Here is an 18403-nt window from a genome sequence, read left to right as displayed (position 1 = left end):
CTAACCTCAACAGAGATATTACCATCATAAATCAAAGGACAGTTCCAATTCCTCCAGAGAGCAGTTGTGCTCCACCAAACAAAGTTTTTAATGCCAAGACATCTCTCTCCCCCCCCCCCCAGTTGGTCAATCTCTGCCTCTACCTGCATGGGAGAAAATCACCCAGGATCTCTGTGTACTGTCAATAGTTCAGGAAGGTTACTCCCTAGAATTGAAATCCATTCCTCCGGACGTTCCTCCCCAAATGGACCCTTCCCCATCTCAAGGTGAAGGAAATACAGAGCATATTGCTGAAACAAACAATAGAACTAGTTCCATGCTCCAGTTCCAATGGGGTCTATTCTCACTATTTCACGGTGGACAAAAAGTCAGGGGGCTCATGCCCCATCTTAGACCTCCATTTTGTAAACAAGTTTATCATTCCAAGTTTAGAATGTTATCATTAAAAGATGTTTTAACTCTCTTAGACAGCTACTGTTGGTTTGTTACTGTAGATTTGAAGGACTCTTACTTTCATGTTGCAATAAATGTTTCTTACAGAAAATATCTCCATTTCCAATGCAGTTCCGAAAGGTATCAATACAAGGCCCTTCCTTTCGGCCGTTCCTCTGCCCCTTGGGTGTTTACCAAGGTTATGGCAGTAATGGTCAAGAACCTCAGAGAGAAGTGTTGCACTGTATTTCCCTATCTGGATGACTGGCTTATCGTGGGCCAGTCCAGAGAATCTGTCTCTCATCACACCTACATAGTACTGTCCACCCTCCAGCAACTGGGTCTAAGGGTCAACTTGGAGAAGACTTCCCTGGTTCCACAGCAAAGGGTAACATTCATGGGAGTAGTGCTGGACTCCACACTAGCTCATGTCTTGGAATGGGTTCCAAGTCACTTGGAACAAGGTGCGCTCTTTCAGACACCAAAGTGCAAAGCAAATCCAAAAACTGTTAGGTTTTATGGCTTCTCTGACACTGATAGTACCATTTGCCAGGCTCTGCCTCCAGTCATTACAAAACTGGGTTTGTCAGGGTTTTTCATTCAGACTACCAGAACCCATACAAGCGGTTCTCAATTCCAAGGACTGTTCATAGATCCCTGTCGTGGTGGAACGTCGAAAGGAACCTAATAATAGGGACCCCGTTCGGTTCCAGCCCCATTCACTTCTCCATCTTTACAGACATCTCCCTGTTGGTTTGGGAGGCTTACTCCAGAGACAATCAGGTGAAGGGCCTCTGGTCTCAACACGAGTCAAAGTTACACATCAACCTTCTGGAGCTAAGGGCTATAAGGTTTGTTCTGAAAGCCTTCTTCCATCTTGTCAGAGGTAAGAGTGTTCAGATATGCACAGACAATACAACTGCCATGCATTCTCTGAACAAGCAGGGGGGCATAGTCTCTCTGTCCCTCTCCCGAGAGTCCTCCCTGATTTGGGGATGGGCAGTCCAGCATCAGGTTTCTTTCACAGCCATTCATATTGTTCGGGAAGACAACACTCTGGGCAGATGCCCTGAGTAGGTCCAGGGACCTCAGTTAAAAACAGTCCATCCATATGGGTTCCCTTCAATCTTTATTCCTACAGTGGGGGTTTCCAATCATAGACCTCTTTGCTACTTCACAGAACAAGAGGTGCTCCCTAGGAGGCACTTCTCAGATTTCTTGATCAACTGATCTACTCTATGCCTTCCCTCCTCTCTCTCTCATGACTTTGACACTCAGCAAAATGAAGAGGGAGAGGGTATCAGCTATTGTAATTGCCCCTTACTAGCCAAGACAAGCTTGGTTCTCCACTCTGTCCAGAATGTCACAGGGAAGGACTTACCATCTTTTACTGTCACCAACCCTTCTTCAGGACAACGTGGTTCAGCACGACTTAGAAACACTGAAGCTGACAGCTTGGCTTGTGTCCCCCCTGGAGTAGAATTATCTTCCCCAGTCAGGAACATACTTTCAGAGGCCAGAAAACCTTCCACCTGGAAGTCATACTCTGGCAAGCAGAAATGTTTCTCCCCTTGGGCTTTTGAACAGGCTTAACTCTTTCTTTGGCACCCTTGCCATCTGCCTTGGACTATCTGGTCCTGTTAAAAAACCAAGGTCTCTCTATTAAGGTCCATCTTGCATATCCTTCCTTAAAGGTTTGGTTAATGGTTACCCTCCAGTGTTCAAATCCACTCCTCAGTGGAGCCTATCCTTGATTTTAGCAACTCTCATGCATAAACCTTCCGAGCCTCTAACTACCTGTCCTCTCAAATTTCTCACAGCCAAAAGGCCTTCTTAGTGGCTATAACATCAGTGAGGAGGGTGAATGAACTGCAAATCCTGAGGTACAATCCACCTTTCCTCAGAATGTTTGCAGACAAAGTGATTCTCTGTCCCAGCCTCCAGTTCCTACCCAAGGTAGTCTCTGCTTTCCACCTTAACCAAGACATTACTCTGCCAGTGTTTCTTCCTTTGCCTTCTATAGAGGCTGACAGGCTCCTGCACACATTGGATGTCAAATATGCACTCTGTTTTTACCTAGACAGGACTATTGCCTTCTGAAAGGATCCTAATCTATTTGTCTTCTTTTTTTATTATTATTATATACATTTTTTATTTTTAATTACTAACCACAAAAACTACAAAGAAGAGAAAAAGGGAACAGGGGGAAAGGGAAGAAACAACATATAAAAAACACAGACTACATCTACAAGTATTGAATTCCCTTCATAATACAATTATTTAAAGTTAAACTTTCTAATATGCTATTAGATTGGTAGATCTTATAAAGTACGAACTACAGTCAGGATCAGGTCTTCTCCCCCCCCCTGCGTCTCGGTCGCAGCTCTCTCTGAACAGCTACAGTAGCTGCGCTCACTCCCTCCTCCCCATTTCCCCCTTCAGATCCTAAATCTTCTCCTTGCTGAAACTCTTGATGATTAAACACAAAGTCCCTCAGCTGTGCTTCCGATATTATCTTGTAGGCTTGGTCTTTATAACTGAACCAGATGCCTTCCGGAAATAACCATTTGTATTTTATTTCATGCTTCCTCAGAAGAGCTGCAAACCTTTTATATTTGAATCTTCTTTTCCGAGCTAAAAATGGAACGTCCTTCAATATCTTAACCTTGTTACCCAGAAAGTCCAAGTCCACATTGTACGAATTATATAAGATGGTGTCCCGAGTCTTCTTAGATGGAAAATCAATAATAATCTCGCGAGGCAGCTGACGCTTCATTGCATATATTGAAGATGTCCGGCGGACTTCCAGAATATCGCTTTTTAACTCTTCTTTAGTTGCCTTTGCGAATGACGCCAAAAGTTCCGACACCAAATCCTTTAAGTTTTCACTTTCCTCCTCCTTCATATTCTGAAGACGCAATACCGTCTGAGCACGATCCACTTGTAACCCTATCAATTGATTCTCCAAAAGCTTTACTTCTTTGTTTGTTACTTTCATGATTAATGCGTTTTCCCGAGCAGACTGCTCTGCCCCAGATGCTACGTCTTTAATGGTTTTCACTTTGTTCTCAACTGAGCCAACCCTTTGATAGATTTCATTTAGCTTATCAACAAAGGGCTTCATAGCTTCAACGACCGACCATTTAACCACCTCTTCAAGAGACTCTCCTTTCCCCTGCAAAGCAGCCGAAACAGATTTGCCCACAGCAGGGCTCTGCTTTTTCGTTGCCATCTTAGGGGGGGGGGAGTCCGCCAACTAAGTTCCAAAACTCAATGAAGGGGAAGATATCCGAACCTTATTAGCTTCAACTCCCACCAATCCTTCGCATACGCTTAGAATAACAGAAGGGATTCGCTTACTTTCAGGTTTTCACCTTAAATCTGCTTGTTGCCGTTCTCCATGGCCCGGCAGCACGCGATGTGCTGTGCAAGTTTGCCGGCCTCCGTAGGAGCAAACGGGCAATTTACCCCCTGGATGGACTTCAGGGGGCTCTTCCCGCAGCGCTCCGGACCCTGACCCCCTCACTGGGAGTCCTGGGGGTTAACCCTCACAGGCCAACCACCCGGTCAGGCTGTTTGGGCGCTTCCTCCCGGACCTGCGGAGAGGAGCGTCCGACATGGCCGGGAAAACGAAACCGAATCCCAATCTATTTGTCTTCTTGAGGGGATCTAAAAAAGACAGAAAATCACACCTCAGACCATCTCCAACTGGTTGGTGTGGTTATAACATTAAAGTGTGTTATAAGCAATCCAAACAAACTTGCCTTTTGAACATCAGGGCACATTCTACAAGGGCCCAATCTACATTGTCAGCATTTAGCTTGGGCATTCCACTTGTGGACTTACGCAAGGCAGCCACTTGGTTGATACACTCCACCTTTATGATGGACTATGCAATTGATGTAGACTCCAGAAGGGATGCTACAGTCAGCAAAGCTGTCCTGAAGTCTTTTTCAATGTAGAGCAACATGCCCACGCCCACGTCCTGGGTAAGTTAGCTCGCTAATCTCCCATGTGGGACTACGCAGAAGACACAATGATGAAAACAGGGCTGCACCTACCTGTAACTGTTGTTCATCAAGTGTTCTTCTGTGCAGGCACACATCCCTCCCTCCTTTCCCTGCTGTGTGCTCTTTAATATGCTAATTTATCCTTCTTCTCCAGTGGCTTAGTGAACTGAGGAAGAGATCTGCTCACCCTGCCTTTTATAGCCGCGCCCACTCAAAAAGCACGCAAAAAGGCCAGGCAAACTTCTCACGCCTTTTGGATCTCTGATATGTCCATGGCTGGCCTGAGTATGCGCAGTTCCCATGTGTGCCTGCACACAAGAACACTCAATGAACAACAGTTGCAGGTAGATGCAACCCTGTTTTATATCCAGCATTAATTACATCAGGCATCATGGCCTTACTTCATCGTCAGTTTCAAAATTTTCTCTCAGAGATAGATGCACAATATGGAGATGTATTGTACCATGCAGAAGTCAGGTGGCTTACTCCTCAAATGATTTTTCAGTCTTCATCATGAAGTTGATATCTTTCTCAAAAAAAAAAAAAAGGTCAAGAAGTACTTTCTGACCCTGGATGGTTTTTTGATTTGGCTTTCTTAACTGATATCACAGAGCATCTGAACACATTGAATCTAAGGTTGCAGGGAAAAGGAAAGCTCGTGTGCAACATGTATTCTAAAATGAAAGCTTTTAAAGCAAAACTAAACATTTTTGTGAGGTAAATTAGTGAAAGTAACTTTTCAAACTTCTCATGCTGCAATGAGCTAAAATTTGTGAAGGACAGGAATTTACAATTCAACGTTGAAAGACATGTCAAAGCATTCAACCTATTGCAGTTGGAATTCCAGAACAGATTCACCGATTGCCATAAGCATGGAAAGGAAATAAGAATGTTTCAACATTCATTTGAAGTAGCAAGAAGATGCAAGTAACTTTTTTCAGATGAAACTTATTGATTTGCAACCCAGTGATTATCTCAGAATGATGGGAGAAATCAAGTGGTGTTCCCGAAAAGGGTAAAAGTGCCACAGCAATCGTTGCTGCAGGGGACACATGGAGTCTCACAAACATGGCAATTACTGTTGTAGATGTCATGAGACTAAGTAGATATTGAATGTAGATGACCAGCTGAGAAGGACAGAAGACAAACATGGCTGCAAAGGTAGAAATGGTATATAGTCTATCCTATAGCAGAAAAGCTTGACAACAGTGTGTAGTACTGCACTGAGGTACTGGAGCCTGTAAGTAGGAGAAACCAAGATTCTACTTTGACACACAGACCTTGGGAATAAAGTAAAATAAGAATACAGTGCAATGGATTTGAAGCTTTGAAAAAGTAATGAGCAATCAATTGTCAATGGGCTTCTTTGTCAGTTCTGGTTTCTGAATGCATTTTTGTGCCTTTAGTTTTCTCTTCAGTTTTTTGGGAGTTTTTTCCTGGTTCTTTTGAGACTTTTACCCCAATCTTTTTCTGGAAGTGGATTCTGAGTCACCTTTTTTCCTAATGCATAATGGGGGGTGGTTTCAGGGTTTTTTTTTTTTGTCCCACCCACTCACAAACCACTTTTCAATAACTGGACTGATCATCATCAAACCATTTCTTCTCTCCCCCACCCCTCTGAAAATAAGTAGTTTTGTTTATCTTTTTTTAATACAACCTATATATCTATATACCAATACAAACATCGATAGCTTCTCTGAATTCCCAGCTTTCATTTTTTTTAAAGTCTCTATTCCCTTCCCTTGAGGAAATATGCCTTTTTACATATATATATCTCCATGAGGGAAAAAGCTAAAGACCTTTTTTAAAAAAAAAAAAAAAGCTGGCAATTCAGCAGCCTTGCTAGATCTATCATCACAACAGAATGCTGCTATAGTGATATTAAAGTGCTTTTTTAGACAAAAAAATGCAAAAGCCATAGTAGCTGGAGGGACACTTCCCACACTAGAAAAAGTGGCATGGTTTAAAATGGACACAGAGGTTCACATATAGTTAATAAACAAATAGGTAGCATAGCCACTCCCCTTGTAGGCTTCCCTTTGCAAAGGCAGGCAGGCAGGCAGGCAAGGGGGAGCTCGCATCAACACACACACCCTGATAGCCATCTGCACCCACCCCCAACCAGGAATGCAGTCCTTCCCCGGCAGACTTATATGGTGTATGTCGATGGAACTTACCCTTTCTCCCTGTCCCTAAGCGTGTGTTCATTTACAATTATTTAAAAATTCAACATTATATTGATATATTGATATAAGCATACACAAAAAATAAAATGGGGATGCTGTGACACCACCAATGATGACAGCATGCTCCCTTAAAAATCCTGAATATTTAAGGCATGTGCAGAAGAACATACACTGAATCCACAAGAAGGACGGCAGTCATGCAAAAGAACCATGCCAAACTAACTCCAATGCTTGTGGATTGATTGTCAAGAAAATCAGGAGTATGTTGAGCATGCAGAAAAGTCCAATGTAGGGGAATATTATAAATTTCTGCAATTTTGAGGTGAGCTGCAACCATCACTGTTATTTGGTGAATACACACTGTCACTGTACTCAAAGGAGGTTATTATTCTGAAAATGTTGGAAACCAGCAGTTAAGGAGACAGTGATTTAAAACATGTATCCTTGAGGAAAAACATAATCGTGTTCCACGGGAAGAACTATTGCTAGGGAGACCATAAGAAATGCCTTGTGTGGGATGTAATTATCACCACTGAGGTTTAAAATATGGTGAAATTCTCTGTTCTTTTTTGGCATTGTGAAACAAGATTCAAATCCTATGTCCAATTGGGATTAATTCTTGGCAACCTACTTGAGGAAGGAAACATATTTTTTCTGTAAGAGCATTAGACTGAATTATTCAAAATTGCTTAGCATAAGAAAAGCATGGAACTCATTGGCATTACGCATCCAAAGGATGATTAAGACTCAACAGTCTGCAGTCTCCAAAGCCAGCAAAAACAATCAGTTTGATTCCTATAAATGAGATGAGAGGTAGAAGATTGTGATGAATGCTAAACAGTACATTGGTCAAGTCAAAAACTACATTTTGATTTGGAGGAAATTTTGATCTTCCTATGCTGTATGTGGAGCTTTTTAAAAACTGGTCCTTAGTTGTGTACGGTTGCTGGATTTTTCATGTATTGATTTCAGCAGATGACTAAGAAGTACAGCAGTGGAGAAATTGGAACCAAAATGATTGAAGGGCCAGCACACTTTTAGGTTATGAGCAATGTGCTTGTTCTTGTCAATCTTTTCCAGATCTTGATGACTTCCGGTTTGGCTAATGGCGACCTGACGTGGTCTAGGGAGCTGGACCATCAAGAGTGACTGTTTTGGGCAGGCCAGGTGCTCAGATCACCGGCTGCCACTCCTCTACTGGTAGAAGGGGAGCTAGAACGCTACGAGTCCCAGAGGGAGTATGATCTCAGCGGCGGGGAAGGTCACAACAGTGCTCAGACTGTTGGCACACTGAATCCAGATCAGGGGAACCATAACGTGAGTAGTCATTCCTGACCCCTTCCCACTCATTTCTACAAGAAGACAGGGAGTAAGAACGATGTGACCTGGCATATTCCGATCCATGCCTACTATAGTCTTGATGTGATAGATGGCCCATTTTTTTTCCTTTTATGGGTAGAAGCCAAGCTTAAGCTAAGCTTTTCTTGTAGAAGATCGGTTTCTATCAGGTGAATGCAAACTGGCTGCCTCTGGCCTGAAATATCCTCCTGCTTGCTTGTACAGTGTCCTACTTTGATCAGGTTATTCCTTCTGACTGATCCAGGACCAGACAATACCAATTGTTTATTTCATATCCATGTATAAAAGAATCAGTCAAAAGGCAGAGATCAAAGAAAGAGATCTCTCAGATCTCTGTCTTTTGGTGCTACACCTCTGAAGATGCCAGCCACAGCTGCTGGCGAAACGTCAGGAACTACAATGCCAAGACCACGGCAATACAGCCCGGAAAACCCACAACAACCATCGAAAGACTCCCTATTTCATTATTACATTATTTCATCTTATCTCTTCATATAACTGATTAGCATAACTTTTAGTATAGAAATCATCTCTACTTATCCTTAACTTTATATCAATATTTCCATATCCTGCAAACTATTTGAACAATTATATATTCAAACATTTTCATCCTTATCAAACTATGACCTCTTATGAACTATATACAATAAGCCAGTATACGATCTTATTCAGATTTGTAAAACTACAACATCTTGTATATTTTATTCTTTATGAGCAAAATAATTTCCCCATTTCTCTTCAAATTCTCTTAATGGTCTTCTATTTATATAACAACACATTTCATCTTGTTTCTTAATGATCTGATACTAATAAATTAAGGCAAATGATGACAAATGCAGTGACTAAATTTTCTCATCAAAGAAATCTGTATCTATGCAAAGAAGTCACATAAAGCCATCATCCCCAGGTCTATATCCCTAAAAAACAGGTTCTTAAGGCACTAAAGAAAATGTCTATTAACATGTGTCATCCAAAGCATTCTAAGTTGCTATAAAAAAAAAAAACACTGACTGGGCTAGGACCCTACACACAGCTGCAGAGTAAGTTTAAACAGGAAGTTGCAATGGCTATTGCACATCACCCTGGATCTTCCTTTTATCAAAAAGCAAACTTTTTCAATCTTGAGAACACACGGATAAACAGTGAACACTATGACTTGTTATACTTTGTCAAAGCAAACCTGTTCTTAAAAGGAGACAGGTTGAAATTCCGATTCCAAAAACCAATGCAAATAAAAATGGCATGCACTGAATTAATCTTGAATGAAGATTACCGAAAAACTGCATTGAGGTTTGGATTGGTGATACACTAGTAAAAGGAAAGAGATTCTGAATATTGCTAAAGAGTCCAGTTTCACAAGCCACTCAAAGGAAAGTATCTTTGCTATGCAGAACACATCTGCTAGAACTACATCTTACATACATCTATTAACATTTATATATATATATATATATATATATATATATATATATATATATATATATATATATATATATATATATATATATATATATATATATATATATATTCTCTTCAAACTGTATGAGATGCGCTTAGGGTCACCAGGTCCCCCAGGGGCCAATGCAGGGGTGCGGGCAGCTGGGGCAATGGGGTACTCATCTCCAGTGTAATGGACAATCTGTGAGTTGCACTAAAACCCAATTCATCAAACTCCACCTGCAGTGCCTCCCTCCCCTCCAGCCAGGTGAATGGAGCCAAGGGGCAACAGGAGGCTGGCATGCCTAGAAGATGCCTACAGCAAACACTAGTGTAGATGTGGCAAACAAGAGTTCAGTGTAAAGGGTGAATCAACCATGAAGCATGCACCCTTAAAACTGGATCATTCACAGTTCACTCTAGCCCTTTTCAGATGTTACCATGTGTACCAACAGTAGCACATGCAACCCATAATGCTCCCAATATGTGTGGATATCATTTCATCTGAATAGGGCATCGTGTATATTTTTTTGCTAAAATACATAAAGTACATATGGTGATCTCTTCATATCAAATGTCTACTGCATATATCAGAAGCACCACAGGCAGCATGCACTACCAATATGTGCGACTGGATACCCCAAAACATAATGTCTGCCGTATACTATGTATTAGACCTACCAGAAATTATTCTTTTACTGGGACAACTGATTATGTCAACCAGTTAAAGATAGTCTACTCCTTAAACTACTCAGGATTATCAGTTTCCTAAAAAAAGTTTTGGGCAGTAAAAGGAGGTACAAAAACAAACAAAATGCACTTTCTTAGAAATAGTGGTCTAATTACAGTGCATTAGTATTCAGCCAACATTTATAAAATTATATGTTAGACCTGAGAAATGCGACTGGTTTCTCCTCTAATCTATCAAACTAAAACTCTGCCACAGAAAAGTGCCTCGGCTTTCTGACCCAGAGTGTTATCCTGCAACTTTTCCATCCATACTTAATGCTTCACAACAACTGTATACTTGTCATTTGCTAATAGAAACTATTGTTGAAATATTACAGTTTTTTTTAAATATGTAGTATCAGTTTAATACAGGCATAACATCCTTAAAAACAGTAAAATAACAAAACAAATCATATGTGTGATTATTCATTAACTACATATTTGTTAATTATCCAGAGAATTAGCTGGATCTTTTGCCTTAAGTAATAATATCAAACATTACAACAATGTATAACACTTTTTTTTCTTATCCTAAATTTATGTCTATTTCAAACTGTAAGAAGTGTGTCTATTTAGAAGACACTTAATAGTTGATACTATTTTGCCATTTTGTGTTAAACTGAATTTAAACTTTATACTGTAATATACCATCTGGCTGCAGTGCACTACCAGACAGCATAAACTTTGCAACATTATAGAATAAATTGTGCCTATCTGAAGATTTTTAAAAAGACATAAAAATTGGCTAAAGATCTAATGAAGTCTTCAGTGGTCAAATGATCCAGCTATTTATAATTGGTAAATCCTTAAGTATATTATAATTTTATTTGTCAAAAGAAAAAACTGTGAAAAAGAAAATCAGCATGTGTTTTAACCATAAAGGCTAAACATGTCCATATTTATATGCAGTTAATTATCCTATTCAAGATGCGCAGTAAACCCCTCTGAGTTCAATGGTAATCACTTCCTAGTACTAAGGTTTGCAGCTATAATGTCTTAAATATTTTTAAAACATAAAAACGCTGATAGGTCTTTAATAAACAATAGGTAAGTAAATAATGCTGAGGCTACATTCACAAGATATCTACATGCATCAACAAACATGAACAAACTGAATTTAGCTACCTGAAAGCCATGCTTCTTCGCTGACCCCCTGGATCATTATTGTAGACATCTTTTAGTTTTTAAAACCAACGACTTTGTAGTGATCCATTCTTTATATTTTTATGTTAGGAAAATGACTTTTAAAAATGCAATAGGCATTTGAAATAATACTGTATTGTAGATTTATTGCATCCAAGATCTGCTAAATATGAATATGAAGCTGCTTCTCTTAGACCCAAAATTCTCTCTGTAGTATCTCCATTTCATATTTGCCACAAATTTCCATTCAGATGAGAAGAATATATTAGTTTAGTATAAAAACTGGAATTTTAATCCAGGTATAAGGAAAGAAGTTTCCATGTAATTCCTGAAATTTTCAGTAAAACTATTCTTTGTAGATACTTTCCATGTAATGTTCAGAGCAACCAGTTGAAGTCCAAAGAAAGTCTGGTTATATTTTCTACTTTACTCTATTACTAGCAATGTCTTCATTATTTATATGTATCAGCACTCATTCCAGCAGCTGAAGCCAACTCTATCTGATTAAATATTCATAGTCCCCTGCTGTGCCATAATGTCCAACTGTACTCAAAAGAATCCTAGGTGTGCTGTTACACACCTGTGGCTGAAACAAGGGATTTGCTGAGCTAACTTTGATAAAGGTTTATTCCTGGAACTTAGCAGTACTTGATATGGTTTCTAAATACCTCACCAGGTGGCAAAAATAGAGTAACACTCAAACACAGCTCTGCAATTGAACAGCTTTTATAGTACACATTTATAATTACTATGAGGCCTTACTACAGTTGTAGAACATGTGTTGCATGTACAAGGCCCAAGATTTAATCCCAGGACTATTCTCATAAGGATGCTGAGAAAAGCTACTTTCATGGCAGTTAGGTTTGGCAGTCCTAAATAAGATGGTCATGGGTCTGACTCTGTATTAGGCAGCTCCTTAATATTTAGTTTATTTGGTACTGCTATTTAAATTAAGCATGTCTATCAAAAGAGCTTGGTAGAATGTAAAGGATGGCAACAGTTATATTTGTAGATTGATAGTTAACAAAAATTGTTACAGCCTAATCTCATTAGGTCATCTACAAATCCGAGTCAACGTGCAGTACAATTTCAGCACCAACACATAACCGACCTAGGCACCATCTACACACTCAATGCTTTCTTCCTTCAGAAGCCTTTCAGCATCTTCCTTTGCCAACTAAAAGATTTGAGGGGTGAGGGAACTGGGCATGCATCCTTAGAATACAATTCCCTCTTCCATCACTTCCATGCCTCACCAGGTAAAGGTTAGCTTCTGTACAAGTAATGCAAGCATGTGTAATATTTTTCAACTGTGGTCTGAGGAATCTGGAGTGATATCAATATGGTATCACTCATGAGAAGGAGAACAAGACTTGAGTCTTGTTGGCCCCTTAAAGGCCAACAAGGGTTTTCCAGAGGCAAAGCTCCCTTCATCAGATACTCAAAAGTTGGGACACTCATACGGTACTAATTTCCTGCCTTCAGTGTTCAGACTACCATTCACTTTAGACATAGAGATATAAAACAGATCTTATTTCTCAAAAAAGAGAGCCATTTATATATTTTAGTCATTTTCTGCTGTTGTAAGTCCAGAAGACCATTCCTGCACTCAAGCTTTTTATATATGTAAAAAAATCACATCCAAACCTTAAGAAAGGATTTTGCAAGTAAGTCAAGAAAACTAGACTGACTTTCCTACGGAGAATCTGATCTTATTTCAGAAATGCAAGAGATTAATAGCAAATGTCCAACAGACTTCAGTTTTTACAAGGCAGACTGTAACCAGATTATTAGCAAATGTAATGGACAACATCTTTCATATGCATAATGGAGAAGCAACCATGATGCCACACAACAGTGATGTACAATGAGATGGGGGGAGTATTTCTTAACACAACGTTGCATTAGGAGTATAAGACAGCAATTTCTAGACAAACCTACTAGTGACCAAAACCTATTAAGCTCAGAGGGGCTAATTAAGAATAAAAATACAAGCATTAAGTTTAATGAATGCAGTGCAAAAAAGCCATGCTCAGCTTGCTAGTATAAGATGTAGCTTTTAGACGTGTGTCAACAAGCCTGCTTAATCATTAGAAACTAACATGGTACAAGTTTGGTGTTTAAGTTTTACTAAATGAGTCTGTTCAAGTTACATTAGACACAACTTTTTAAAAATCCAACATATTTCAGTGCTTTCTTTCCACACTCAAAACCCCTGGAACAGTCCAAACACCAGAATTTACAGCCCAAATATTTTATTTCTCAGCACTACAAAAACACATTTCTCTTTAAGGCACTCCATAACAACTGACAGTGGTACAGAAAAGTAATTTTAGAGTCTGGACTTAATGGTTTTATGGGAGCCTATAATTAATTCAATGCTACTCACTCAGTGGCTCAGGAAGCACAGATGGCTCTTTGACATACCACCTGTGGATCTTCTGAGCACTGTTCCCCATGGTACCTGTTCCATGTTCCAGGAAAGTGGGAAATTTCCTTAGAGAGTGGAATGTCATCATTACTACATAAAATGCAACACAGCTTGTCCATGATGGTTATATCAAGGTTATACAGATGGAGGAATTCTGTATATATGAGGTTGGGTCAAAATATACTGCTGAACAAAGTGGTAGAATGAGGCACACCACTGCTGAATGCCAACTCATAAAACTAAATTATAAGTAGTGTGGAAAGGCAATTCAATATGCTCAGAGGTACTCTTGTAATTAAAAGGATATTATAGTAATATATTATTTTTGTGTGTTTCGGGATGCTGTATAGGGCTCGTGTGGCTGTTTTCCATTGATGGAATTTACAAATGTCACCATCTCCAATGCACAGTGTTAGTAACACTGGTTTAGATAAATAATGAGTACTTCAAATGCAAACGGTTTGGAGGCTCCTTTGTTAAACCCATGAGCTAAGGTCTATGATTTTAGCCCTCAGGTACTGCCCTAATGGCAACACCGATTCCTGAATCAGCATGGAATAGAACTGAGGCATATTGGACCAGATGTTACCATTTGGCCTTTTTGTGAGAGGCAATCTTTATATAATATTTGTTTTAGGCATCTACTCTCTTCACAAATGGCATATTAAGTATGGGGTGTATGATTTTAAAAGCCTACTGAAAGTCATAGACATTGGTCTACCTATTTCGAAATGCTACTTTACCACTCTTTGTAGGCCTCATATAAACTGATATGTCCATTATATTGAAGCAAACAGGATTTACAAAATTAGGACAGGATCCAAAGTACTGCTTCCGTGCATATATCATACATTTTCAAGTCCTCCTTGCCAATGGCAGCTCTTATAGTCTTCCAAAAACTCCTGAATTTCAAAAACTCTTCATAGTAGTATGCAATGCAACACAAGAGGCTGCAGTAGGAAGGGAAAAAATCAGGGAAGTCGATATCCATGTTCTAGAAAACTAGTGATCCTCAAATGACTTATTCTAAAAAAATTCCACTAGCTTCTTAATAAACAGTACAGTGTTACATTTGACTATTTCAGGCACAATGCACTAGAGGCATTTATGGAACTTCTGGTCTCTCGTGCAAAAGTTTTTCATTTCAAATGATACTTAAATATCAGATAGGGTTGCCAGGCATCTTCAACCTTCCAGCAGGGGATTGGAGCCTGGCATTTACCTGTTTTGGTGGGGGGATGCACACACGCGAAGCGCCACGCTCTGCAAGAGTGATGACATCACTTCTGAGAATTGACGTCATCACGCAGCCCATGAGCATGTGCCCACACTTCGCAGGGGCCCAAAATGCGCTGGTTTGGGCCCAGATCAGACTCATTTGGACCAGTTTTGGTGCAGAATGGGCCTGTTTTGAGCCGCTGCAGAGCACGCGAGTGCTTCTGAGCTCCACGGCAGCCCAAAACAGGCCCAATCTAGGCAAAAATGGATACATTTGGGGCCGCTGTGGAGCACAGGAGCGCTCCTGCGCTCCACAGTGGCTCAAAACGGGCCCAATCTGTGCCAAAACAGGCCGAAACAAGCCTGATCTGGGCCCAAACAGGCACATTTGGGGCCCCTGCAGAGGGCAGGAGTGCTCCTGCGCTCTGCAGCATCCCCAATTCAGGCCAAAGTGGGCCCGATCCGGGTGGCAGCAGCGCACTGAGTGCACAGCACCTCAGGGGAGCGCACACGGAAGGGCGTGCTCCCCCTACTGGCCAGGTAAGCAGGAGTGGGGCGGGGGGCAGAGTGGGGGATCCCCCGCCCCCAGCGGGGGTCTGGCATCCCTAATATCAGATGGTGGACTTAAAGTAATGTGCTGTCACATTTATAGAACATTACACATATTCCAATCCTTTTGAGTCTTCTGCATTTTCTATCAGCTGCGAGCTAGAAAGAGAGAACCTTTCAGATGCCTCTTAATTACATATTTAAGGCTATAACATATCAATATTGATACTCTCATTTATTCCCCTTCCAAACAACTAAAATAAAATCAACATTTAAATATACTTTAACATTTTATGCATAATATTGCTCACTTTTAACAATAAATTCAGTATGATATGAGCAGCAGGGCATAATGATATATTGAATCTGTAAACTTCATCACCCATAAACTCTGTAACATTACATTCTAGAACTCTTAAGTTGAGTGCACATTTGGGACAGTGACAATGTGTTTATGAAATTGCTGAGACCCAAAATTAGACCTGGGGACAAAATTGGCTATATGTAGATAATAATAGTAATAAAACTGTTATAACAGCCATGATGTAAGCAGAATCCTCCTACTAATATAATCCCACATTGTAATAAACCATCTGAGAAAAAACACAGTGTGTTGAGTTAGTTATTCACTGAACAAATTTACCCACGACAACTGTGCACATACCATATGCAAACTTTAAAATAAAACTATACTGAATGCTATATTTTTCTGGACACAGGATTTTTATGCATCATATAAGATGCCAAACGTTTTACCATTTTTTAATTAAAGTTTGATAAAACAAAGTCCATTTTGCCATCATTTTAGAAAGATGAACTACTACTGATTTCAGCAAGAGCTGATTACACAGTGCCACTGGTACATTGTGTTCAATGCAGTAATGTACACAGTGTGAAGGGTAGGGTCTCCAGGTGTGTAATGAGCATGCACCAGGGAACCACAGCTAACTGTAGCTGTTCAATACTACTCTGTCTGTTACCCAAATCTGATGATTTAAATAACCCCTTCACATTTATTTACTGCAAATACCCATACCACATACTCTGTAAATCAGCCCTAAACAGCACCTTTATAAAGTGAAGACAAAACCTAACCAAACAGTACTATAAAAGACCAACAAAAAAAGCATCTCAGACAAAAAAAAATTTTCTAACCACTTTATCCTCCTGGAGAGCATATCCATGAAAGCAAGTAAGAAAGAACAGGAAAAGACAAAAGAGAAAAACGTTACTTCTATTCTGAAAGCAAACAGTAATAGCTGCAAATAGACTGCAAAGAAGTTGCAATTGTAAAAACTATATAAAGAGTATATTGTCAGCACCCCTATATGACTTAACAGAAGTGAACAGTGCAGCTCAGAGCAATAATGCCTAATACTCTAATCAGTAAACCGATCAAAAACATCAATATAGCTGAAAACCTTAAAGGTATACAGAACAATCTGATGACAAGAACCATGCAGGTACAAGTCACTTTAAAAGTGCAGTGAAATTGAAAATGCCAACAAATTAGGTGTTAAATATCAGTAGTTCAATATGTTAGTTTTTTTAAAAAAAAATCTTTCCCTAGCACCATATTTCTGATGTATTCTGGGTACTTCCACAGCTGCTTTTTAGAACCAAGTAACATGTTCCTTTCACAGAATTCCAACATCTTATATAGTTTAACAGTCAGATAATTCAACAAAATACAAAGATAGATGTTGCAACAATAAAATTTAGTATACTATAAAGATTACAAAATGCATCTTAACACATATAGAAATAAGCATAGAGAGCATAAAACAGATGAGACTACAGTTACAAAATACACAATGTAAATACAATATAAAATTGTATTCTCATAAATACTGGCAACAATCAATCATGACACTAGCACTAATCAATCATATTGAATCACAGAGTTATATATGGAATGCTAGCAGTACTCCTGTATGAAACTCCTACTTCATATAATACTTCTGTATGAAACTGAGGTTTCAAAACAGTTTGTCAGCTTAAAAATTATTACAAAATTCTATGTTCAAACTTAAAATAATGCTGGATTAGGGTTGCCAGCTCTGGGTTGGGAAATTCCTGGAGATTGGAGAGTGGGGTAGAACCTGAAAAGGGCAGGGTTTGAGGAGGAGAGGGACTTCAACAGGGTCTATTATCATAGAGTCCACCCTCCAAAGCAGCCATTTTCTCCAAGGGAAAAACAGTGTTTCACTTACTGTAACTGTTGTTCATCTAGGTCTTCCGTGCAGGCACACATGGGACTGCGCACGCGCAGGCCTGCCGATTCTGGAGATTTCCAAAGCTCAAAAACGCCAGGGGGCGCTCTCGCCTCTCAGCGCGCATGTGTGGCCGTCTTCCCGCCGAAAACGGCCCCTTAAGAGGCAGAGTGCCCCCACATACCCTCAGTCCTCTTTCACCACCCTACAGCAAGATAAGTACCAAGAGAGTTAGCGGGGAAGGAGGGAGGGCATGTGTGCCTGCACGGAAGACCTAGATGAACAACAGTTACAGTAAGTGAAACACTGTTTTTCATCTACAGTCTTCCTATGCAGTCCCACATGGGAAGATTACAAAGCTTAATACCTGGGTGGAGGTGTTGCAGGTTTGGTACAGAAATATCGACTGCAGAATTGCCGTGCCCACCGCTGTTTCCTTCCTGTCTAGGATATCCAGCGCATAGTGCTTTACAAACGTCTCAGCCGAGGCCCACGTCGCCGCTCTGCAGATGTCGTGAAGAGGGACACCTTTCAGAAGAGCCGCTGATGGTAGAGTGGGCATGCACCTCCAAAGGACAAGGTAGGTTAGCAGCATTATAGCATGTCAATATTGTTTGAACTACCCATCAAGATATAGTTTGGGAAGTTGCTTTCCTACCCTTCTTATGTCCCGCAAAACACAAAAACAAGTTAGAA

The 18403-nt window shown here is 40.1% G+C and overlaps 1 protein-coding gene across 24 annotated transcripts in view; it reads right to left on the bottom strand.

Annotated features, from left to right (window-relative positions):
* RIMS2 (regulating synaptic membrane exocytosis 2) overlaps positions 1–18403 on the bottom strand; it is a 624467-nt gene that overhangs the window by 528286 nt on the left and 77778 nt on the right. For 12 of the 24 annotated variants that reach the window (XM_054984410.1, XM_054984420.1, XM_054984412.1 and 9 more), the window contains one exon: positions 16650–16661. The exons of the other annotated variants lie outside the window; for them this stretch is intronic. In XM_054984410.1, coding sequence (XP_054840385.1) covers positions 16650–16661 — 12 coding nt within the window. The remainder of the gene's footprint in view (positions 1–16649; positions 16662–18403) is intronic. 24 annotated transcript variants of the gene reach the window in all.

The sequence above is a fragment of the Eublepharis macularius genome, chromosome 7 (genome assembly GCF_028583425.1).
Source record: "Eublepharis macularius isolate TG4126 chromosome 7, MPM_Emac_v1.0, whole genome shotgun sequence".
In the NCBI taxonomy this organism is placed as follows: Eukaryota; Metazoa; Chordata; class Lepidosauria; order Squamata; family Eublepharidae; genus Eublepharis; species Eublepharis macularius.
This window is presented reverse-complemented; position numbering and strand designations above follow the sequence as displayed.